The sequence below is a fragment of the Nothoprocta perdicaria genome, unplaced genomic scaffold (assembly GCF_003342845.1).
Source record: "Nothoprocta perdicaria isolate Ctin4 unplaced genomic scaffold, notPer1 scaffold_10, whole genome shotgun sequence".
Lineage (NCBI taxonomy): Eukaryota > Metazoa > Chordata > Aves > Tinamiformes > Tinamidae > Nothoprocta > Nothoprocta perdicaria.
In genome coordinates this window covers 1,078,579-1,102,822 of record NW_020454094.1, presented here as the reverse complement: position 1 = coordinate 1,102,822, position 24,244 = coordinate 1,078,579, and the positions used below count along the sequence as shown (strand labels likewise).

General features: G+C 53.1%; 1 protein-coding gene across 2 annotated transcripts; it reads left to right on the top strand.

The window, feature by feature from the left end:
• The first annotated feature begins 3,402 nt into the window (after positions 1-3,402).
• Positions 3,403-23,229, top strand: MAPK4 (mitogen-activated protein kinase 4). 2 transcript variants are annotated; one of them, XM_026040109.1, is made up of 6 exons: positions 3,403-3,429; positions 3,895-4,624; positions 14,658-14,802; positions 17,835-17,996; positions 20,610-20,811; positions 22,516-23,229. In XM_026040109.1, exons 2-6 carry the CDS (start codon positions 4,079-4,081, stop codon positions 23,201-23,203), a joined length of 1,743 nt encoding a protein of 580 aa, XP_025895894.1. In that variant the 5' UTR covers positions 3,403-3,429; positions 3,895-4,078; the 3' UTR covers positions 23,204-23,229. The 2 variants fall into 2 exon arrangements, with proteins under 2 accessions (XP_025895894.1, XP_025895901.1); XM_026040116.1 differs by lacking the exons at positions 3,403-3,429; positions 22,516-23,229 and having other exon boundaries at positions 3,629-4,624; positions 17,835-17,983; positions 20,610-20,693.
• The last annotated feature ends 1,015 nt before the right edge of the window (positions 23,230-24,244 follow it).

Here is a 24,244-nt window from a genome sequence, read left to right as displayed (position 1 = left end):
GAGAGAACCCCAGCATGCTCGCTGGATCCAGCTTTCCTAATAGCCTATTAGGAGAGAAATGTTGAATATTCCAGAGGCTCCAGTTAAAGAAATGTATGGCCACATGTGACAGGGCTTCTGTGCTTGGCTTAATGGGGAAAAGCACTTTGGAGGAATCGAAGCCTTTCTGTGAGAAGCTATTTCTCTGATGTTGTTTCATGTTGCTGCTGTCTCAGAAATCAGCCAAAAAAGCCTCAGTTCAGCACTGTTAGAATGACAAAAAGTCAGATTTCTGCTTGAAGGTGCTCAAGAGAAAGCTGCCCAGACCGCAGCCTGGCTCCATGCGAGCACGAGGAGGATTTGTGCTGGTATTTGAGGTTATTCCCGGGAGAAATTCCAGTCTGACTATCGGACACATCAGCTGCTGTGTCTCAGTCTCAGGGATTCCTCACCAGGACCTCAAGGAGCTGGCGAGGATGCTCAAAGCGGGGTCTCTAGCGGGGAGCTCTAGGATCTCTAGGAGGTCACTCGGGGGAGCTGAAGGGAGGATGCAGAGGCAGATGGGGCCTGGGTTGCTGTAACTTGTAGGTGGCTTCTTACCTCTTTACTGGGCTAAAGACTGATCATCTGGGTGAACCCTATCATGCCTCCCCAGCAGCCTGATCCAGGGGTGCTCAGAGCCTGCTCTGTGTTTAGGCTGCACTTAACAGCAGGGCTGTGGTAGTGAAAGCAAAGTGTCCAAATACCCTCCCTTTGCTTCGGAGGGGTTATCCAAAACGTGAGGGTTGAACCAGGAGCGCTTCTTAAGGCTTTTCTTGGAAGCCTTGGCAGTTCCTTGCCAGCCAGGTTGCAGGGCCTTGGATCTTTTATTTATTTATTTCCATTTTAATGATTTTTTTGCTTCTTTTGTTCCCGAGGCTTTTTTTAAAAAGGCTGACACATCATTATGTATCAAAAACTAACAGGAGAAATGTCTTCATTGTGCAAGAAGCCTCGTGAAGATTCATCATGGGAGGCGCGGGAAGGAGTGCTCTAAGGATCACCCCACAGTTTGACTCCGTTGCTTTGGCTCCCCTCGCTCTTGTTGAGCTTGTTGTCGRGGATGGAAGGGATCTCCCTTCCAGCATGGAAGTCCCCCTGTTATTAGGCCTTAGGAAGCTGAGGGTGGAARCGTGGGAGGTGAGTAGAGCACTCTCCATTGGTAGAGCACAAGCAAATGCCTGACTTGGGAATTATAAATGTAGCTAAAATTAGGAACATGGGCACAAATTGGAGTTTATTAACTGGATTTTCAGGTGAATGTTCCCAAAGTGGTGCCTGCCCTATTGGCATCAATGCACTTATTCTGCTTTCGTGCAGACTTTGAGGTCTGGTTCCTGGCTGCTCCAGGAGTGAACCGGGCAGGATCTCTGGGAAGCGGCAGCAGGCACCGCGTGGGAGCTTAACAGCAAAGCAGAGCTTAGCAGCAAAGCAGAACTTCCCTGTTTTGCCCTGCTCTGGGGAGCAGAGTTATCCAGGGAAGTGAGTCCCACGTTTCTGCAAAGACCGACTTCCCACATCCACCACCCTTGGGAATGTTACCCCCGGCCCCTGGACCTAGCCACTGCCGTGGCCTTGCAGGCATCACCAGCCTGGGGACCTCTTGGTGTGGAAGCTCTGGCCACTTCTCCCAAGCTTTGGCCACTTGCCTGCTTCTGAGTCTGGGAACAGACCCCTGGAGACATCCAAGGACAGGGATTTGAGGAGCTGAGCACTTTCTCCTCCACAAATACCTGGTGCTCTTGAGATCTGGGCTGCAGAGGTCTCWGGTCAGAAGCAGAAACTTCAAGAGCACCTGAAAATGATCCAAATAACTAGGCAAACTGTCCCTTCCTCGCTGTGGAGCTCTGCCAGGGCAGCCCCGTCTTTGTGAAGAAGACTGATTTTTAAGGTTGCCCAGTGTATGCCTGGAGATTTATGGTCTAGCTAGAGAGACAAGCTCGTGAGTATGATTGCTTAGTTAATTATGTGCAACGTGGGCTTTTTTTTTTGGGGGGAGGGGGGAATTCTTATGATACTTGGAGGCCATCAGTGTCATGTCACCTACTGTGCTTAGCAATTGCCAAGAATCTATCCCCAAATAAAGCACCAATGGATTTTCTGGGTTTGGGGTGGGTTTCTGAGGCTGTTGTCATGATTCAGACTCTTGTCATGGAGAAGGAGGTCAGAAGGGGAGGGCTGAAACAGAAATCTTTGTCTTAAGGTATCCAGCAGGTGTACGGATGAACTTGTGTATGTCAAACACTGGTCTCTTAGAAGCAACCTGAGGGYTGTTGTCCTGGCCCTGGGCTGAAGCTGGCACCCTGCAGAGGGGTCGCCCCCGGTTGTCTGCACTTAACCTCCGCCAACGGCGTTGAATCCCCRTTATCCGGTCATCTCTGTCCATGCTTCCAGCCTTTTAAAGGCATGTGATGATGCACATCACCCATCTTCATGAAGCCGCTCTCCTCGTGTGCCAGGAACACAGCGTGTCCACAAGGAAACAGGCTGTGTTGTTAGGCTGCTCTTGCACCGTCCTCTCATCAACACATGATGCTTTCTTTGTTTTCTATACCTGCACTAAAAGCAGGTGGTTTCTAGGTGTGATGCAGGGGCTGGGCTGATGCTGAGCTTCACGGTAGGACCTTTCACCTGGGGGGTGTCAAGCCCTCTGACTCTCACCTGAGTCGAGCTGCTGCTAGTAAATCTCTCAGAAAGTGGCACAGTGCGGGTGCGAGTCACTTGCTGGTTGGGGACACTTTCCCCTTGCATTTACCTACAAAAGAGGGGAAAAAAAGCTAATTGGAAAATTTGTTTTGTTGTTTTTAGGCCCAAATTGCATTAAWGGCAAACTGAAGAAGGCCGAGGCCTAGGTTTCCCTCTGGGGCTTGCACCCCTCRTGCTGCTAACGTTGCTTCGTTGGGGACGCGTTGAGTGTCTGGGCTAAGCAGGCAGCTGGGGACGTATGTGTGTTAGGCAACCTCAGCCTTCTGCAGATTGCCTCATAAAACATGCAAACAAATTAAATTAAAAAAAAAAAAAGGGGGCAAAACAGAAAGCAAGCATTATCCATTTGCATTTCAACGCAAAAAGGGAAGATTGGCCCCTGGAAGATGCCTGTGTTTAGAGAGCAAAACTAATGAGCTACCAAAAGGTCCCGATTTGCGGGCATTGAGCCTGGGGGAAGGAAGGGGAGCGCGRATCCAGTGTCATTACCACCTGAGCTGATGTCTGCTCCTCTTGCAGCACCCGGGCCGAGGCCTGCTGAGGACCCGCGGGACGGCACGATGCGGGGCGGCCCTCCGGCGATCCCGCTTCCACCCGGCTCCGAAGGCTGCGCCGCGCTCGGCATCCCGCACGGCAGACATGCAAGGGCCAAGTGTCGGCATCGCGCACGTGGCAGCCTGCGGCGCTGAGCACAGCTCGTAGACAGTGAGTGTCAGTCCGAAAAGCGGCCGGCAGGAAATGGGGTCCGTGCTCAAGGAAAGGGGGGCGGTAAGGACAGCAGAGCCCTGCTGACTGCTGAGGATCCAGCCCTGGATGCGATTCCCTGCAACGCTGTCGCACCCCGCGGGAGCAAAGGCGGCCGGGGCAGCCAGGGGCTATGGGGCGGCCCGGGGCTCTGCCCCGCTGCTGCTGCGCGTCCCGGCCCGAGCGAGCCCGTCGCTTCAGCATCGTCCTGGAGACTTCAGGGAAGGAAATGAAAGCACCTGGAAAACTTAGTAGTGATGATCTTAGCAACAAGGAAAATCACCTCTCTGCGTTGTGACAGCGCTGCTGCTTCGCTGCCTTTGAAATACCCGCGCTGCTTGGAAAGCCTCCTCTACCCCTTGCTTCCTTCTCCCACTTAAAACATTTTATTTGTGTGTATGTGTGTGTGTTCACATCTATTTTTAGTGTGTCTGCATGTCAGAAACCTTCTCATCTTGTAACCATGGGCTCGGAGGAAGAAATCCCCCAAGCATCTGTGAGTAATAATGACTCGCTTTCTTTCAAAACACATTTGTGATCTGGAAATTCTTCGACTCTCCCAGTTGTTCAAGTGACGAAGCAGCAAAGCCGGAAGACGAGCAAGCCCGCGATGGCAGAGAAGTGCGACTGCATTGCCAGCATGTACGGCTACGATCTGGGCTGCCGCTTCGTTAACTTCCGCCCCTTGGGCTTTGGGGCRAACGGACTGGTGCTGTCAGCCCTCGACAGCAAGAGCTGCCGCAAGGTGGCCGTGAAGAAGATCACCATCAGCGACGCGCGGAGCCTCAAACACGCCTTCCGGGAGATCAAAATCATCCGCAGGCTCGAGCACGACAACATCGTGCGGGTCTACGAGGTGCTGGGGCCCAAGGGCACCAAGCTGCACGGGGACTTTTTCAAGTTTAACGTGGTGTACATCGTTCAGGAGTACATGGAGACAGACCTGGCGCGGCTGCTGGAGCAGGGCAAGCTCACGGAGGAGCATGCCAAGCTCTTCATGTACCAGCTGCTCCGCGGGCTGAAGTACATCCACTCGGCCAACGTGCTGCACAGAGACCTGAAGCCAGCCAATATTTTCATCAGCACGGAGGACCTCGTGTTGAAGATCGGCGACTTCGGGCTAGCCAGGATTGTGGATCAGCATTACTCCCACAAGGTACGTGGCACAGACTCACCGGGCTTGTTTCTCTTCAGGATGGGCAGACGTTGCAGTGGGATGGCTGGGCTGCTCTCGCTCACTGCTGTGCGAGGAGCCAGCTGGGCTCTCCTGTGCTGGGTCCTGATTGCAGCCACCTACACTGCAGAGCCCTGGCTGGCTCCTCGTTTAACGCTGCCCTGGAAGCTGGGTGCTGCCTGCCCGCGTGGGTGCTTGCTCACCCCCCTGGCACACGTGGGACAGCAGCGACAGCACCAGTGTTTGCTCTCAGGAGAACCTCTTCCCTGAGCCTCTTCAGGGCACCTCTAAAAGCTGSTCAGGCTCTTGCTGTTCCTGAACTTAAAGGTCCTGCTTTTTTTCCTAAATCAGGAGGTATTTCCTGGCTGTTAGTCCATGGTTTGGCTCTGCCAAGAAGCAAGGCACCATAACTCTTCAAGCACATTCAGATGTTTTTTGATGCTTTTTATCTTTCATTGCAGTAATGGCTATGGGGGGTGTATGATTGCTTGTTTTGTTTAAATGACTAAACTTGGTGTGTCTTGCTTTGCCTCTTTCATAAAACATGAGCTGTCGTTCACCTGTGCGACAGAAGCATGTGAAAAGGGGATCTGACTCATTAATAGATCCTGCTTTTGTATTTACCCTCATTTTTGTGCCAAGTGTTCTAAGTTTTTCATTTGCAGAATGTTTCTTACTCCAGCATTTTGCTCAGTGTCCTGTCTGGATCGGGCATTGCGCAGCCGGGAGCCGGATCTTGTGCTGCCGATGGGATTTGCTGCCATTTCTCTCCCTGTCCATTCCTCTCCGGAGAGATCCCAGGAGAGGATTTCCATGCTGTCCCTCCTGTGCTTGACCACCCTGTTCGAACAACAGCTCCCCTGGGCTGAGGTGCAGTGGACTGAGGCTCAGGATGGAAGTTGAGATCCCAGAAAGGAACAAACATTCCTGCTCCTCCATACYCTCCCTGCCACGTTGTTGTGCAGACTGTGCATGTCCCCTGCAGGGAGACGAGGCGCCGGGGTGAGCTGTGCCATGCCAGCATTGAAAATGTTAGTGCTTTCATAATAAATGGAGCGAAATGCAGGGAAGTAGATAGCTGCCTGCCTCCAAAGAAGGCAAAGCCATTGTCCCCTCCTTGGACAGTCGCTGGCAGTGACTTCACCTGGCATCCCTGCTTTCCCCTGAGCCTCTTGCCTGCTCTCAGGAAAGCGCTGCTCCTCTCTAGAAGTGGCACCTTAGTGAGCTGTGGTTTTTGCTGCCAAGGGTTGTATACACAGGCAGCTCCTGAGCCTCCCCAAATAATTGAGGATACAGAAGACGTTCCAGCACTCGGACAGAAATGCATCCTCCAGACTTACTTAATTCATGCCCAGTGTCTTGGCTATGCAACCCTCCCAGTGAGTGGCAACCCTCTGCATGCGTTGTTCTCTTTTTTGATGTTTTTYCGTCTGCATTCTTGATCTCCATGAAGCATGTGGAGCAGGAGGAGGTGGAGGAGCCCTCTTCCCAAAGCCGCAGTGGGTGCTTGGAGCCTTGCAGATGATGGGGATTGGAAAGTCCTTCATCTTTTGAGGGCCAGAGCTTTGGTTTGCGGTGGCTGCAGCCTCCAAAGGGAAGGGCAGGAGGTGCTCAACAGCGTAAGGGCTGGGATGTTGGTCCATCCACCATTTCCTCCTGTTGACAGAGCCCTTCCCACTACACCTGCTCAACCAGTCACTCCAGGCAGACTAGACAACCTCTGGTGCCATTTGGACCTGGTCCCGTGGCGTGGAGGGTCCGCAGGGTGTTGTAGCTCAGGACGGGAGCGGAACGGCGGGCTCGAGCGCAGAGTCTCCCTGTGTTGGGGACAGCGTGGCAGCCGCCAGCAGCTGGTCTGTCACCGGTGCCAGCWGGAAATTCTCAGCGAGCGACAACGAGTGTGGAACGTGTGTTGTCAACGGGGCAGGGGTGAATAACACCCTTTGCTGCCTTCCCAAAAGGAGCAGGCGAGGCAGGAGGGACAAAGGAGCCATGAGCAGCCCGGGATAGATCTGCTGGGTGAAGATAGATCAGCTTGAACTTCAGAGTCCTGGAATATGGGAGCTGCTTCACGGTTAGGGCCGAATTGGGGATGTGTTTGTTGAGTGGCWCCGTTCCCTGGCCCGCTGGCTGGATGCAGGCCACGGAAGTCCACGGGATGAGTTATGTTGCCCATGAGCTGCTTAAAGCACATTTGTTCCTTCCCTTTCCATCGTCTTGGAGACCCGCGGGAGGCTCTTTYGGGAGGGCCCGGCCCCTGCACAAAGGTGGTAACTCGGCCGAGGGGCTGCAGAGCGGCCGGGAGCCGCATCCAAGCAGTGCAGGAGAAGGCGGAAGCGCTTGGGTCACGCCAAGGAGCAGCGTCTGCACTGGCTCGCTGCCCCCGGGAGCCCCAATCCAGGGGTTTTGTTGGCAAAAAGTACCAGTCTCATGTGACTTGGCCGCGTGGATGTGCCTTTGGAAGAGGCTGAAGCAGAGCAAAACGGGACCAGATTGAGGATTCAGCTGCTCGCGATGCTGTCTGGCTGCTCGGAGCGCGCACTGACCAGCCCTTTCCCTTCCTGCAGTCCGCTTTGCTCCGTACCGAAGGAGTCCCAATTGGAGCTGATTTTGAAGGCAGCTGCAGTTACTGCCAGCCAGGCCGGGGCGGCAGTTTAATGAACTTGCTGCTTCTCTGATGGACGCTACATGCTGCAAAAAAAGGTGCCCGTGCTGGTGGGACATGTAAACACCACTGCGTCTGGCTGGATCCTGCCGGTCCCGCTGCGTTTGTCCTTGCAGCATCCGTCCTGCCAGGATACGCAATTCTTCAGTGTATGCTCACGGATTGCTGTGGGTCCAGGAGAAAGCAAAATATCAGCTAGTCTACACAAGGAGACATGAGAAAACCCACGGCCAGTTTCTGGTGGAAGTCGCTGTTTGGTTTGTTAAGATGTAAGGTAAAAATCTAAGCAACAGTGAGTTTCTGTCAACTGCAGCTCTGGTTTATTTGATGTTGCTTTACAAGAGAAGCGAAGGAAGGAGAGTGGAAAAGGATGGAGGAAGGATGATCTCAATGAAGCTGAACCCTGCTCTGGTTTTGAATAGAGGATTTGGAGTAAACCAAACCTGAGTAAGGTGGTAAAGGAGYACGTGGTGGTGGCTGCTTGCACTGGTGGAGAGGCTGGGCAGCCCTGCAGCCAGCCTGGCTGCTGCCCCTGGGCCCTCTTCCTTACCTGGTAGCTCTTACCCACCTCAACAAGAGGCACCTGCCTTTAAAAAACACACACAAAAGTAACAATAACAAACAAACAAAYAAAACCAGTGAAAACCAGGTGCTTGGAAAGACCTTTCCCAAAAGAGGGTGGCTCACGGAGGAAGACGCTCCCAGAAAGGCGATGCGGACACAGCAGCTAATCTGAAGAACGTCACCCAGCTGAAGCCTGTGGGATGCTGTAGCAGTTGGCTGTCCAGTTCTGTTGCAGAATTACTGTTATTTCTGAGCAATTCTCCATGGGTTTAATAGCAACGAGTGCTGYGGACAGGAGCTGTCAGGCTGACTGAAGAGCCTGAGGTTTCTTTACAGGATGTRCCTGTGTAATATGCAGTAATATCTCCTAATTCCTGCAGGCGTCACGAGTCCCGTGTTTGCTTTCAGTCCTGTTCAGATGACTGAGAAAAAAACATTCCTGCCCCTGCTTCTCTTCACCCTCAGTTTTCCTTGCAAGCTCATTGCACCAGCAAGAGGGAAGAGACCTCCAGGCATCTCCGGGTTTGAAGCTATTGTCCTGCTTCCAGGTGGGCCTGCTCGGAGCAAAGTCCTGGCTCCTGCCTGCTGCTGGTGCCGGCTGCTCCTAGATGGGTTAAATGATGCTCTGTGGGTAACGAATTGCTGAAAAGATCCAGTAGATCCCAACCACCRAAGGCAGCCCGGAATTGCAGCACTCGTGGGAGAGTTTGCTTGCAAATCTTTGTGGCAAGAAAATACATCTTAAATGCTTGTTTTTTTCCCCTTGTGCCCTGTTGTACCTGGACTGTGCTCAGCCTGATGCCTGGGCACTGTCAGCACAACAAATGGCAGGTTGTGAGTTCTCCAAAAGGYTGCAGCTCTTCTGACCCGACTGTTCTTGCATCCCGAGAACCTGGAAAACAGCCTGCTACATGTTTGAAATAGCAAGCAGCAGCTACAGGAGCTGGGACCACTTTGAGCAGTGCGGGTGGGCTGCATGGTGGGCTTCAGCCGGCACGTGTCTTGTGTACGTGAATTGCAGCCCTTTACTYGAGATAGTTGTGTATGGAAAGAGCCTGCTCCTCTGCTGAGATGCCTTGGAAAACACTGGGAATCCTTGTTCAACTCYGAAGCAAAGCAGATTTCCTTCATTTCTACTGCTATTCATCTTGTGTTTGCCACTGAAGACCCTTTCTCCATGTTTTTAGAGTGAGTGATGAGCATCAGTTCATTTGATGTTCCCAGATAACCTAGAGGATGATTTTCAAGCTCACATTTAGATCTGGGGCTACATATTCAGACGCCACTTAGACCTGAAGGCTTAAAATCCATTCTTTTCTGAGAAAAAAATGAAAGATATTTCTGAATTTCCGGAGTGCTCGCATACTTCAAATATCACTTTAGGGGGCATTGCCTGAGATCCAGCAGGAGTGAAGGCTGCTGAGCCCCAGGGAGGGTCACCTGCGTCCCCCGCTGTCTCCTTTCGCTYCTGCTGTCGTCACACAGCCATGCTGCCTTTTCTCCTCCTCCTTCTCACTACTCTTTTCTTCCCCCGGGAGTCATTAATCCTGCAGCTTATCCCTCCAGAACATCTCCAAATTAATCTTTTTTTTTCCCCCTGTCAGCGGTGTTCGTGGTCTCAGCGCTTTTGCTGTGCTGTGCTGAGTTCAAASAGGGAGCAGAGGAGCTGCTGGAATTAAGATATCGGTGCTGATGGAGCCTCCCGAAGATCCTTATCATTATGTTAAACACAGGCAGGGTCAAGTGCTTCCCTGTGCTCAGCTGCCCTCTTTATTGGATTCCTCCAGGGTCTCGTTTTCATGCTCAAAGCGCTCCACAATGTCCCTTTCAGCATCTCCCATGGGCAGCGCCCTGCACTGCTCCCTCCTTTCCCTCTCCTGCTGGTGTCCATGTCTGTCCAGGGCTGCTGCTTTGTGTGGAGCCGCTGGTGCCTCCGTCCAYGCTGGGCCCTGATGATCCAGGTACTGCTCGAGCAGCCTCACCTTGCAGCAGGTAACACAGAGAAAGAAACCAAAATCATGGTTTAAACTGTGGGATGAAGAGTAGTGAGTCACTAAGGCTGGCGCCGGGGGAGCTTCTCCCTGTGATTTATTTCTCGGTGGCGGATTCGGGGCTGTCCCTGCTGCTGGAGGCTCCGTCTGGTTCTCAGCTCTCCAGACAGGATGAGGCAGCCYCCGACATGGCAGGAATGGGGGTCCCGAGGCTTTTTTCCTGCTGCTGGGAAGGCCCCCGAGGGCTTATGTCCGTGTTGGAGAAGCGCCGGGAGCGTTCRTGGTGCCTGTGTCAATGCTGGGAAATTGCAGCTCCTGGGGACATCGTGGGGCTTCCACGGGCCCTGTAAAGCCGGCCCCTCCTTGGGTTCTGCTGGTGCCTTTTAGAGATCCATGTGAACAAAGGCTCTGAGGAGGAACCAGCCYGTGGTCACATCAGGCTGATGCTGGACGCTTTTACTGGTATCCGTTCGGAGCCCCGAGGCAGAAGGCGACGGTTCCCAGCAGGAGCGGGGAGCGGGCCCTTGGGCATCGCGGGAGCCTTGGCTCCCTTCCCGCATGGGAGGACGCAGTTTGCGGAGAGACACCCGGGAAGCGCCCGGCCTTTGGGCTCCTGCCTCGGGGCTGGGAGAGCCGGCGCGGGGAGCAGGCGGACACGGCTGCTGGTGGTGCTGRTGTTGCTGCAGGCACACTGGTGCTGCACAACCAGCGTCGCAGCTACACCCGGAGCCGCGAGGAAACAGGCGGACAGGGCGCCCCGTCCCACTCCAGCGTCCTGCTCGGACAACCCACCGTGCTGGGAGTTTGGGAGTGCGGCCGGGCACCCCCTGCTCCACACGGGTGCTCGGGTCACCCCAGCTCCGCTCCGCGCGCCCAGGGCCCGGATTGGCCTGGCGTGACACGAGAAGCATCCGTGACGGTGACACGGGGCAAGTGCCGCCCGCTTAGCACCATCACCTTGCTTTCCAAAACTGTTTTCCTTTCTGTTATCAGAAGCAACACAACACACAAAATCCCTGTTTTAGAAGGATTAAGGGAAAAAACATCATTTTTCCTTGTTTTTCAGCTTCTTTATTAGGCTCGCTGATCCATCTCGATGCCCATCCTACGTATAGCGAATTTATCCCTTTGGTGCATTGCCTGAGTGGCTCTTACACATGACAGTTGCCTTGGGAATAGGAGTGGAGGAGAAGCAGGAAAACGATACTTGAAAATTGCAGAAAAAGGAGCACGGGAAGGCTTGAGAGCAAGGGAGAGGCAGCACTGGCAGCCAAGAGGGGAGCTGGGGGTATTTAAGGCTCTGTAGGAAAGCCATGGCCACCCAGCTGTGGCCTTAGCTTTAAYAGGGCTCTTGTGTGTTTTTTGGGAGCCTTTTTGCTGCCCTTGTGCCAGGTTTGAGAGGCTGCGTGGAAACCTGCTGCCGTTGCCTAACCCGCGTTGTCCGAATCCTTCTTCCAGCCTCCTGTGACTGTGCAGGCCACAGGATAACATTTCCCCACCAGCAGAGCTGACTGTAGCTCTAGAAGGAATACTGGACAGGAGGGAAATAACTCCTAGACACATTGGTTTGAGCTGCGTCGTGGTGCGTTTCCACGAGGACGCTGGTGGCATCGTGCGTGCAGAGGCCACCGCTTGGTTTTCCATAGGATAGTGAGTAATTCCTCTTGCAGATGGCAGGCTGCACAAACTCCTSTTTTTGCGTTTAGAAGTTGGTAGGGCTGCAGGCCGTGGTTTTAGCCACGTTGGCGTGTGCAGGGAGCTGCGGGGTGCCGGCTGTGGAGGACGGCCCAGGGGGTTCGCTGCCGTCCGGCCTGCGAGCGCAGTTTGCTGGGAACCACCGGGTCCCAGCACTTGGCATCTCCCACAGGAAAACATCGGATCATTCGCGCCATCCGGAGGGAGAGTCAGTCCCTGGGTTTCCTTGCAATTATATCTATTTCCAAGACCCCACCTGTAGTAAAAGGAGAATTTATTACATAAATTAAAATCTGATCTTGATTTTAAAGCTTCCCRTGGCAAATGAATCCATTAACCCTTGCTGGATTTTTTCCCTTGTGGTGAATTCCCCTCAGGAATCTGTATCTTTCTTCTAGTCCAACTAGGTTTAGCTTCAGCCTCCAGCCATTAGATGATGCTGTAGCTATTCCTGATCAAAATTAACCCAATTAGCTAATCGCTTTTCCTGTGGGTGCTTTTGGGGATGCAGTGGACCCATAACCTTCGCTTGGCAGAGTTTGCATTAGGAGGAGTCAGAGAACTGGAGCAGCTCGCTCTGCATTTAWCAAGTGTTCAAGAGGGGGACGAGCTGCTTTTGAAGACAGGCTGCAGCAAGCGCAGATGCTTTTTCTTTTCCTTCTGGCTCCACGCTGCTGCTCACGTGGTGAGGAAGTGGAACCAGCAGCAGAAAGCAGCTCTGTGTCTGCTCAGGTCGCCAGGCGAAGCCACCACGGGAAGGGGCCAAAAATGAGAAGCTTGGGGGAGATGGGGAGGACAGAAAACCCAAAAGCAGTAAGAAAAACCCCATGGGAAGTGAGGGAGGGCCCAGGTGTGTGCGACAACGATTTGCCCCCAAAGCTTGCCCCAGAGTTTATTTTCTGAAGATTTTCCATTAAATACCAAGATCTCCATKGCTGTAACTAACTGCTGGGGCTGGTCTGATTGCCTGGACTGTTGTGCTGTTCTCCAGTCACCCTCTGGGGCTTCTGTGCCCATTCTGATTSAGCAGCATTAGCAATAACACAACAGCAATAATAGAGCAGCATCAAATGAGCCACTAGCAAAAATTCYCAGCTAATCAGTCTCAATTGCAACTTATCTTAGGAAGACAAAAATTAAAACGTTCTTTGAAAAGAAAGCCTTTTGATTAAGAGCTTGACAACTCGCACATTKGGCGATTAGAACAAAAACCCGCATGGAGGGAATAGAAAAATTACAAACCTCTTTCATTTGTGAGAGCTAACTGCTCTTGCAGTGTGGCTGGAAAAACAGTATCCTGCAGTGCCGGGATCGCAGAAGATGCTGGTGTTGGCCCTGAGGGACAAAGGCCAAGGCTCTCGTTCCTTGCCTTGCTGCAGGAGTGTCCCTAGGGCCCTGCTTCCTGCCCAGCGCCCTTGGGGGCCTTCACTCTTGTGGAGAGAAGTTCTCCTGGACATGTCCATGGCCCTGGACATGGGGACTGGTGACAGGGACAAGGCGAGGGGATGCGGGTACGTGCTCTTGGGCTGAGGTGACTTCTGGCCACCGTGACCAATTTATCGCAGGTATCAATTTGCTTCCTCAGCCCCTGGGTTCGTGGGCAAACGGACTCATTCCAGCAGCAGCTGGTGGGCATTTTCAAGAGCCAAATTGCTCTTGCTGATGGTTTCTAGATGTGCAYGGAGGGGTCGTGGCTGGGGAGCCTGCCTGGAGAGCTGGAAGTTTGGAGCATTAGCAGTCCTGGGAGCAGCGCTGCTTCCGAGCTGCCCATCACCACCAGGAGGACCTGCCAAGGGATTCCCAGATAAGGATTCAGGGGACACATCCAATGTGTAGGAAAGACCCGCCTCTGCATTTGCTTTTGCTCCAAATGGGGCAACAAAATGAAAGTGTCCGTGTTTGTGCAGACCAGAAATGAAGGCTGAGCAGCTGTATGGGAACAGCGTTAACTCTCCTGGCTGGAGCGGGAGACACAGGGAGACTCCGCACCTGGGAGCTAGCAATGGAATAAGTRAAAACAAAGCAAGTGAAAAGGGAATTTTCTAAATAATAAATCTGAAATGGGATCTTTAGACTTTATCAGAACAAAATCGGAACAAAGTCCAAAATTCGTGAGGTCTTTATATTCCCTTGTTTAGAAACAGCATTCATTTTTGTAAAGAACACCTTGTTTCTAACAGCTTCCTTTATCCAGCCCTTTAGGGGGATTTGCTCTGATAGATGGCGTGGATTTGCCCTGGATTTTCAATCCCCTTCGCGGGAGCGAGCCCAGCAGCCCTCCTGGCTGCCCCTTCCCGTTGATTTAACAGGTTTCCCATTTAGCCGCCGCTCCCTTCGGTGAGATTAAGCGTTGCTGTCAYGGGCTTCTTAGCTTTATTGCTCCGTCACGATGCCCACGCTGGGAGCTCTGCTTGTATTTATGGGCTTGCTGCTGGAGCTGAGTGTTTGCAGCCAAGTACATTGCTCAGGGCTGAACCAAGCACAACCTCTCCAGGGGGCTCCCCAAGGACTTAACACTGCTTAAAAATGTAGTTTCAGCATCAATACTGTATTTTGTCAGGCTTGGAATTGGGCGTACTCAAGTTTTTATGTGCTGTGTAACTTGCTGTTACAGTCAGCTTAGTTAGCTGGGGAAGCATTGTGGCTATTGCATTAACTATAATTCAAATTGGCAGAAAATTGCAGGCTGACGAAGCGTGGAGAGGCAAGCGCGGCGCTCACGGGTCCGGAGCCACCCAGAGCCATCCCTCGGGCATCAACGAGTCACAGCCAGGGCCCGTTCAGCAGAGCCCTGAAGAACATGCTCAGATCGGAGTGATTCCAGTGGCTGAGTGTAGATTTGTGTCTGTGTTTTAGTCCTCTTACAACAAAGTGAAATTGCTGGAGGATCCGCTTCACCTGACGTTTGGCAGCTGAGGAAATRTGTAAAGAAATAAGTAAAGAAATCTGCCTCGGGCTTCTTTCTGGGTAAAACGGGAGCCCTGCGTGCTGAGGATTGTGTGTGCCAGGCTCACCCCTCAGCAGAACGCTCGGCAGCCAAGGGCAGGGGTGTAAGGACTGTCCTGTGACATTACTCATGTCTCTGTTTCTGCTCTTGCAGGGTTACCTCTCGGAGGGCTTGGTGACCAAGTGGTACCGCTCCCCTCGGCTGCTCCTCTCGCCCAACAACTACACCAAGGCCATCGACATGTGGGCGGCCGGCTGCATCCTGGCCGAGATGCTCACGGGAAGGATGCTCTTTGCCGGTACGTGGCCAATGGGTTTGCCTTTCCCTCCCTCTTCCCTTGCCACCCAGGCCTGTCCAGGGTGGGAATGTGGCCCAGCAGAGGGAATTCCTCTCTCCTGGACAGCCAGGACCACCTGGAGCAGCACTGTGGGTCTCCCCTGTGCGGTTAGATCTGTCTCCACTGTGCAGTGCCTGGGTCTGTGTGTGATCTGCTGGGCTTGCCGTCACGTTTGTGCAAGATGCTGTGCCAGGAACAGTGTGCAGCTGGAAACACAAGCCAAAAAAAAGRTAAAAGAGCAATTCTGCTGAAACAACAACATCTTTTTCTCTTATTGGCTTTTCAACGAAGAATAGAAGCTTCTTGTTAGGAGAGAAGATGCCTACAAGAGTATGATAGCATGGAGAACAGAATAAYGTGGTGCTGTACTGTGAGGTTGGTGCTCTGTGCAGCAGATCTAAGCTGTGCCTGCTATCATGAATATCATAGAATCATAGAATATCTGCCTTTTCTTTGAGGGAGAACATTTTAATGCCAGTGCACGATGGCAGCCAGAGCAGATTCCCGTCGGGAGCGATAAGGAGCTCACCAGGAGCTGATTGCTGTGAAGAGCCCGACTACAGCACCGCGTCGCCCTGCAGCCTCCTCACTGATAGCTGGGAAAGCAGTAGTAAAAAGCGAATTAGTGTCAAACCCTCCTGTAGAATCCCATCTCCTCCAGCAAGCCCGATGCACTTATTCCATCGTGTTTGCTGCGAGSCATTCCCGGGCTGCAGAGAGACATGTGGGCCCTAAAATGCTGCACAGCCACCTGGGCTTGTCCATAGTAGCATCTAGCAGAAAGGTSTTGTTCTTCAGTCACATCAATGACTTAGTTTACTTTTATGCTGTTATCTCTGGACCCTGAGGTCGGGGATTTTATCTATAGCAGGAATTAAAGAGAAAGATGGGAGATGGGCATCGTTGTGTGGGTGACTGCTACTCCTCAGGGCCTGGAGCTGGGATTTTCATGGGTCTCCCCAGCTTTGACCCTAGTTTTGTGCAAATTTGGCAAGTTGCAGGATTCCAACGTGGGCAGGTACTAGGAATGTAAAACAAAGCAGAAAGCATTAGGAAGGAGTGTATGATTTACCAGCACAGCATAAATTCCAGTGCTCTTGCAAACCAAATCTTTATTCAGCGCATTTCCAAAAGTGCCACCGCGGGCAGCAAAGGGGCAGTTCTTAGCTCCAAGCTGGACCTGGGCCGGCTTGTGCGAGGAGGGAGCAGACCCTAGCTGGCCACCAGAGAGCTCCCTGCCTCCCCCAAGCACCCCACGATGCGGCTGCTTTGTTACCGCTGCCATCACCCGTTAGTGTTTCGAATGACAAGATCTAGCACGTTCCATAAGCAGCTGCTCGCAGGGTTCTGTAAATAAATAATTAGCTCCATTAATAATAGAGAAGAGCGCTTCCCCGGGAGCGTCTCTGCGCGCTGCAGCGCCCTGCGCCGACGCTCCATGCAGCCGCTCCGCCCGTTGCATCCCCACATCCCCTTGCACCTTCTGTCTCCCTTTTGTGACCGTGGAAAATTAAAGAGTCAGGCTCATTCAGAGATCGTGAGGACTGTACTGCTGTTTGCCCCCTTCTCCTTCCTCCCCCTTGGCTTCAGTTTCCCCTCCCAGCAATTTCCCAGTCCCTGCCTTGCAGGTAACTCACCCCATCCCTTCAAGCTCTTCTGTTCATGGTCAAGCAGAGAGGAGGGCAGGTGCAGGATGCAGCTCACCCGCCTCTCTTAGGTGTCTGCCTCAGCTGAGATTAAATGGGTGTTCAAAACACTTGTTTTTCATCGCTGCTTTCAACAGCAATAGTAAGAAGTGCAAGTCGGTATCGCGCGTTGCTGCAGTTGAGAGGGATCCCGTCCCTGGTGCAGGGCAGGGCTGCTGAGGCTGCTCGCTGTGCAAGAGGCCGCGGCAGTCACGCTGGGGACGGACGCTGCTGCGGCCATCGTCCCCTCCCGCCTTTCCCTTGGTTTGCCAGGGCTTAACCAGCCCCCACGTGAGCCAGGAGATCCAGTTAATGGCTGGAGATCCAAACTTGAGCGTCAAAACCATGTAGTCCTTTGGGGGTTTCTTTAGGAATGGTCTGCAGCATTTTTATTGGAAGCTCTTGGTTTTGCGTGTCCGAAAGCAGCACCAGTGAAAGAGGCAGAAGAGAGAGGAGAGTCCTGTCTCCTGGAAGGGCTCGGTGGGAACAGCCTGAGCCCTGCTCGGCTCCAGCAGCCGTGTGGGGACGTTCTCCGAAGGATCGCTTGGACGCGGGGAAGTCTGTGAGGGCTGGGGTGTTAGTGCTAGACTTGCCTGCAAGCCTAGGCGGAGAATTTACTTTCAGCACCACACGCCTGACACCGAGCTTGTAATCCTCTAGTGTGATACCGATGCCTCGCATCCTATTCCTGTGCTTTTCAGTCATTTTGATCCCAGTTTGGGAATCAGCCTGAGGAAGGGAAGCACTTGTTCCCTATTTGTCATCTCTAGTTTCACCATTCTGCAAAATTCTGTTTTCTCAATGCAATTTCTGCCGATGAGGAGGCTCCTTCCGCTAGCATGGGCCTCCCACGCCGCTGGTGAGCGAAGCTGCCTGAAAACGGTCGGTCGGACAGCAAGGAACACACGTGGTAGTGTGAAAATCCCCCTCAGTTCCTCTGCTCTGGACACCTCACTGCCTTAATGGACAGTCCTGGCTGTGCGCACAGAATATTTATACCCGTGTTGCTGGCGGACAGAAGATCGATAACGCGGCTGGTAGTCATGCCTGGAGCTTCTTTGTGCACATAAGAAGCTGGAAATTGCCTGCAGAGCTCTTGGTCAAATTCAGTGCTGTGCTAAAGAATAGGATTAACCTTCATTAATTAGGCACTTGGCTGCGTTCCACTCTGCCTCGTCCCTGGGTGAGAGCCTCTTCTGGGGGATATGTAGGAATATGGGGATAAAAGCGTCTTCAAGGAGAAGAATTTTGAAAAAACTCCTTCCCAAAAGCTGTTGCAGGGATCTTTTTCTGTTTTTGCTTGTTCAGGTGGGCACGAGCTGGAGCAGATGCAGCTTATCCTGGARACGATCCCTGTCATCCACGAGGAAGACAAAGAGGAGCTGCTGCGGGTGATGCCCACTTTCATCAGCAGCACGTGGGAAGTGAGGAAGCCCCTGCGCAAGCTGCTCCCCGAGGTGAACAGCGAAGGTACCGTAGCGTGTGGGGGTGGCTTTGACACCTGGGGGTGGCTTTGACACCTGCAGCACTGGGGGCAGCTCTGGGCTCCCCAGCACAAGRAGAYGTGGAGCTKCTRGAGAGGGGCCAGTGCAGAGCGACAGGGATGAGGAAGGGSCTGGAGCAGCTCTCGTGTGAGGAGAGACTGAGCGAGCGGGGCCTGTTCAGCCTGGAGAAGAGAAGGGTGAGAGGGACCTGGTCAATGTGTCCAAGGACCTGAGGGGAGGATGTAGATGGAGGGAGGAAGGGGCCGAGCTCTTCTCGGTGGTGGCCAGTGCCAGGCCAAGGGGCAGTGGGTGCCAGTTGCAGCGCAGGCAGCTCCATGTGGCCGTGAGGAAGAACTTGTTTGGGGTGAGGGTGCCCAGCCCYGGCCCAGGCTGCCCAGGGAGGCTGCGGAGGCTCCTGCTCTGCAGATCTGCCAACCCGCCGGGATGKGACCGGGTGCCCCGAGCTCTGGGTGTCCCTGCTGGAGCAGGGGCTGCRCTGGATGGTCTCTAGAGGYCCCTTCCAACCTCAACCATCCTGRGATTCTGTCGCAACGTCCTTGTGGTCACGCTGCTGCCAGCTGCCGTGTGTGCAAACSTGCTTCCTCAGCAGGTGACAGGGGTTGTTCTCAAAGGGAACGTGCACCAGTGCTGGGGAATTGGAGGGGACTTGTCACGGGGATGCCCACAAGATGCTCTGAGGAGGTGGAGGAAGTGTGAGGGAGGCAGGAGCTGCCACGAGCCCCGTCCTTCGCGGCTGGCGGCTGCCCGGGGGCCTGGCTGGGCTTTGCGGAAGAGAAGGAGCAGCACCCAGTGCGGGACCCGTGCGTTCAGCCGCAGCTCCCAGGCTCGGGCGCCCTCCCAGGCGCGTYCCGTCCCCGCTTGGCCTTGCACTGCTCACACGCCTCTCCCCGAGCTGGGAGACTGCTGCCCAGAACTTGTTTCAAAGCCTTGTTCTTGTGCTTCTTGGATGAATGAAATCGGATACTGCAAGAAAATAAATCCCTTTACGCTGCAAATGTCTGAACTCCCTGAGATGGTTGCTAGAGGCAAAACCTTTGTCAGAGCACTCTGGTGTGACTGGAGCTGGGAATCGCTTGTGTCCGGGCTRTAGTGGCCTGGAATGAGTGCTCACCACTTCAATGAATTCCCTCCTTTGGCTAGAGCTAAACCTGATCCGTGTCGTGGCGAGGCGGCTGCCAGCTGCAGCTTTGGGGCCGGAATTCGGGCCTTGGCAGCTGTGCAGGTGGCCGCGCTCGCCGGGAGGCACCAGAGCAGCAGCGCGGGTGCAGCCGCAGGCAGCGAGGCAGCACAGGAGCCCTCCAGGGCCCGCCGCGTCCCGGGGCTTTGCTTCCCAGTGCAGGGCCCTGCTCGTGCTCCCGAGCACAACCCGCCCTGGTAAGCGGGGCCGTCCGAGGCGCTCGGCAGCCCTGATACTCATCAGCACCGGGTATCCAGAGACTGCGTCAGCTTCCAGGAAGGATGAATGGATTTATCCCCCGTCATTACTGCGGGAAGAAAGGTCACCTGCAGCGCGTGCATAATTCATTGAAATTGTCCTGCCTGCGTGACCTGAACTCATAATACGTTGTTCCCCCGTGCTTCCTGCCTGAAGTCACTGACCTTCTGAAACGATTGATTCCTTCCGACTTAATTAATCCAGGCAATGAAATAATCCAGTGGGAGACAATTGGATAGTGGTTAATATTTAAGCGTTGAGGCAATAGGTATGGCCTGTCTTTTCTGCTGAGTGGTTTTAGACCCCTGGAAATTCTCTAGCATAAAGGAACAGTCCAGTCCATACAATTCCATTTTTATTGGGGGTAWTTCTGGGGATACAATAAAAAGATCTAACTGAGGAAAGGCACATTCCTAGTTGCATTATCTGAACCCTGAGGGGCTCTTCCACAGACCAAGAATCATCTCAGAAAGTATTTGTCTTTAATAGCAGGATTTGATCTTCTCACATAACCTGAGCAAAAGGAATCTCAAAAAAAAATCCCAACAAACCTTGTGTGCTTGTATTTAATTGTAGCCACTTTAATTGTACTTAATTCCCTTCCACCTCCTCATCAAAAAGGTTCACTCTCCACTATCTTTGTAAAATAATTTTAGGCAGTCAGAATTCTTTAAATATTAACAGGCAAAATAATTTCAGAGTGTTGGTCATGCCAAGGACTTTTTAAAAGTTGCTCTCCCAGTCCAATTCCACTTCTGCCGTCTGCACAAACGTGGAAGCAGTTGGCTGAAAGGGAATGTGCTTGTAGAGTGGATCCGAGAGCCTGGACTCAAATCCGGGATACCCACGTGGATGTGGTCGGGTGTGAGGCCAGCTCTGGATGCCCGCGCTGGGCAGAACGGGCATCCTGTGTGCTCTGCRTTGCTAACAGGACTAAAAGCTGCAGGTTGCCAAGCTGTTGCCTTGCAAACACAGAGCACCACGGGGCGAGAGCACCAGGCACACGGCGGGGCCAGCGTGCGGGTTACCCAGCCGCTGCTTCCCTCCCAACCGCGGGTGTTTGGGGGTGCTCAGGCTCTTCCTGGGGAGCCAGCCAACCTTACTGGGAGGAACCAGCGCCTCTTGTTTCTCTGTGGTTCACAGCTATTGATTTTCTGGAGAAGATACTGACGTTTAACCCGCTGGATCGCCTGACGGCTGAGATGGGCCTGCAGCACCCTTACCTGAGTCCCTATTCRTGCCCGGAGGATGAACCGGTGTCTCAGCACCCGTTCCGCATCGAGGACGAGATTGATGACATTTTACTGATGGAAGCCAACCAGAGCCAGATGTCTAACTGGGACAGGTACAGTATTTGGTTCAGTACCACATGCTCTGCACCCACAAAGGACACCGAATTTCCTCACTGATGCCATGTGGCGAGTCTCACTCCAGCTGGCACCTTGCCAAGGTCGTGTATATTTTGTCACTGATTTCCACTTTGGGGTCTGCACGTTCAGGTTACTGGGTGCTTCTCTGCTGTTGGCTTTATGAACAGGCTGCGTTGGCTTCAGCTGAGTTGCACGAGTTTAAATGACACTATGACTCTCCCTCCATCTCCTGTACATTAATACTAGGTATAGGGTAATGCAATTCTTGCAGCGTTCCGGGATCAGGCCGGATCTGGAGCTCTGTATCTCTCGCTTTTCAGGGTGCATGAGCCCCAGTGGCCACAGTTACAGGGTTCTTGGGGAAAAAAATCCATGCTGCATTGAATTTTAAATAGTTTGCTGAAAGTCATGTGGGTGGTTTAGAGTAGATCAAAGACTTGAAGTCTCTTATGTCCTAGATTATTATCATAATTACTAGGCCCTTCCCAGTGAGCAGCGCAGGCTAGSATGGAGGTAGCTGGGAATTGTCTGTGTTCCCTTCTCTGTGGAGCTCCTTCAGGCTCAGCAGTGTCCATGGTTCAGGATACCTGTAGCCTCGTGGTAGAGTGGTCCAGTCTCCAGACCTCGTTAATCTACTGTGTTTCACCTCATCAATCCACTGTGTCTCACCAGCGTTCAAAAAATCTAAGGGAATCCCATTCACTTGCTACTATTAATCTCTCTGCTAGAGGGAGCAAGTTTCAGGGGAACAACCAAGTAAATTAAATGAAGAGGAAGCCTGGAAGCTTTTCTCGGCACGTCTGCCAGTTACAGTGAGCAAAGCAGCCACCCTCCTGCTGGGGCTCTCCTTGCCACCCTTTCACCTCTCTGCTTCTGCATTTCATGGGGTGACAGCACAAGCAGTCAGTCCTCACACCCTCGGGAGAGATTTGCCCCGTAAATTTTGCCACACAAGCCAAGAGTTTCAGAAATGGGATATGGTTTCCCCTGTGTGTTATGGGACATGTCAAGAGCATTTCCCTACCAAAAAACACAGCCCCAAAGCATGGGACAAGGCACCTTTTAAAGGCAGGTCAATTAGGAGCCATTGAGTATCTGGCCACCCTGGAAACTGTGTCAGAACGTGAGTGTTGCAGGTGACTGCAGTGGAGGTCGTCACGAGCGGCTTTAGGAGCGACTGCTCAGTTAGGTGCGAGCTCAGGGATGCCCTCAGACCGTGACATAAACTGGTGGTGTCCCGTCTTGTGGGGGCTGAAGCTAACCTCTTACTTCTGTTGCAGTGGATGAGGAGACCATTTCTGAGCTGTGACCAACTCCTAATAAGCAACCTACAGTTTGATTAGCAAGATTACCTAATCATGGTTTAATCCTAAATGGAGGGAATGTGAGAACCAGTTAAATGAAGGGCCAGACAATTTGGCCCACTGGCTTTTATTCCCATTACTGTCCCCTCCAGGCAGTTTGGGCATGTTCTCTTGATATGTTCCGCAGACCCTTGCCTTAACACACAAGGAAAAATTTTGTGATATTGCACAAGGTTTTGCTGTGGTTTGGTTGAATCTGAGTTTTGGGGAACTTTGAGATCTGCAGGTGAGGTCGCAGTGTGAACACCTGCGTGAGCACTGGTGTTTCTAAGGAAGCCCCGGGCTGCGTGTCTAACAGAAGCCTGTCTCTCTCAGGTATCAGGTCAGCCTCTCCTCTGATTTGGAATGGAGACACGATAAATACCACGACATGGACGAGGTCCAGCGAGACCCACGGGCAGGGTCTGAATCCATTGCTGAGGAAGCACAAGTTGATCCACGGAAATATTCACAGAGCAGCTCTGAGAGGTTCCTGGAGCTATCGCACTCATCAATGGACCGAGTTTTCGATGCCGATTGTGGGAAATCGTGTGATTACAAAGTGGGGTCACCTTCCTATTTGGACAAATTGCTGTGGAGAGACAATAAGCCCCATCATTACTCAGAGCCCAAACTGATTTTAGATTTATCCCACTGGAAAAGAGCCACCATAGCGCCTACAGCCGAACTTGCTCTGGAAGAAGAACCTTCCAACCTCTTCCTGGAGATCGCTCAGTGGGTGAAGAGCACACAGGTGGGGCTTGAGTGCTCCAGTCCCCTTCCCGAGATGCAAGAACGGAGCCTGCCTTCTTCTCCTCACCATCTCCACAAGGAATCCAAGGAGGTAGGCACTGCAACGGACCCCGAGTTCGACTTGGATGTCTTCATCTCCAGGGCGCTGCAGCTTTGCACAAAACCCGAGGATCTTCCWGACAAGCCGCTCGGCGACATCAACGGGGCCTGCATCGCGGAGCACCCCGGGGACATGGTGCAGACAGAGGGCTACCAGAAGGAGCGGTGGTGAGCGGCGCCCGCCTGCCTCCCCGCAGCGCGGCCGGCCCCGCGCTCTCCTTGAGCATCCGCTTTCCTAGCCCATCCCGAATGCCTYTCCTGAGGAGGCGAGCACGCACCGCATGCACCTTTTGATGCCTTAGAAATACATTTAAGGGAATCAAGAGGTGCGAAGGAAATACTGGGTTTCTTATACTGCCTTAACAACCTTGCCTTGCAATCTTGGGGACCGGTTTGGAGCCTAAGCGCACAGCGGAAAAGGTGACAGTCCATGCTAAGTTTACAAATGCAAGTCAAGTCATCCATTCCTTTCTTTTTGTATAGCATCTTCAAAGGCAGAGAACACTGCTCAGCCCTCAGCCCCTGGGAGAGGCTCCAGACTGCGCTGCCGTGGGCTGCACGGAGGGGAGCAACGCGAGGGTGTCCCTGCGTGCTGCCCCTGGCCCGCAGCGCTGGCCACGGGGGAACCRCAGGCGGAATTTGGCCCCGAGGCAGCAAACAGCTCCTGGGGAACACTAACGGGAAGGGATTTGACCTGCCGAGTGAGAGCCACTTCGGATATTTTTTTGGTTGGTTGGAAGATAAAATTTTGGTAAACACATTCTCCTTATTTGGTTCCTCACGTGTAAGTTTTCCCTCTGCTGCACCAGGCTAAGTGGGAAGTTTCTTGGTACTCGTGGGGCCCCACACGACGCATTCAGCAACCTCATAGTGTTGAGGTTGCTGACCAGCCCACTGGGAGCAGCGGGGTGGTGCCGGGCAGGGCRAGGAGCAGGGCACTGCCTGTCACCCACCGGCTGCAGCGTCCCRGCAAGGCCACTGCCCTTCTCCGTGGCCTTGCCTCCCACTGCTAACAAAGAGAGAAAAGAAATGCTGCCACTTGCCTTCTCGCAGGGAAGGGAAAGAGATGGCTGGTTTGTGCACTGCTTGCAGCAGGAAGAGCACTGTGTGTATTAGTTCCAGTTTCCATACTGGAAATTTGTGCTCTGTGGCCCAGATCTGAACAAAACTGCACTGGAAACTTCAGCTGTGTTCAAATAAACCCAGCTTAAAT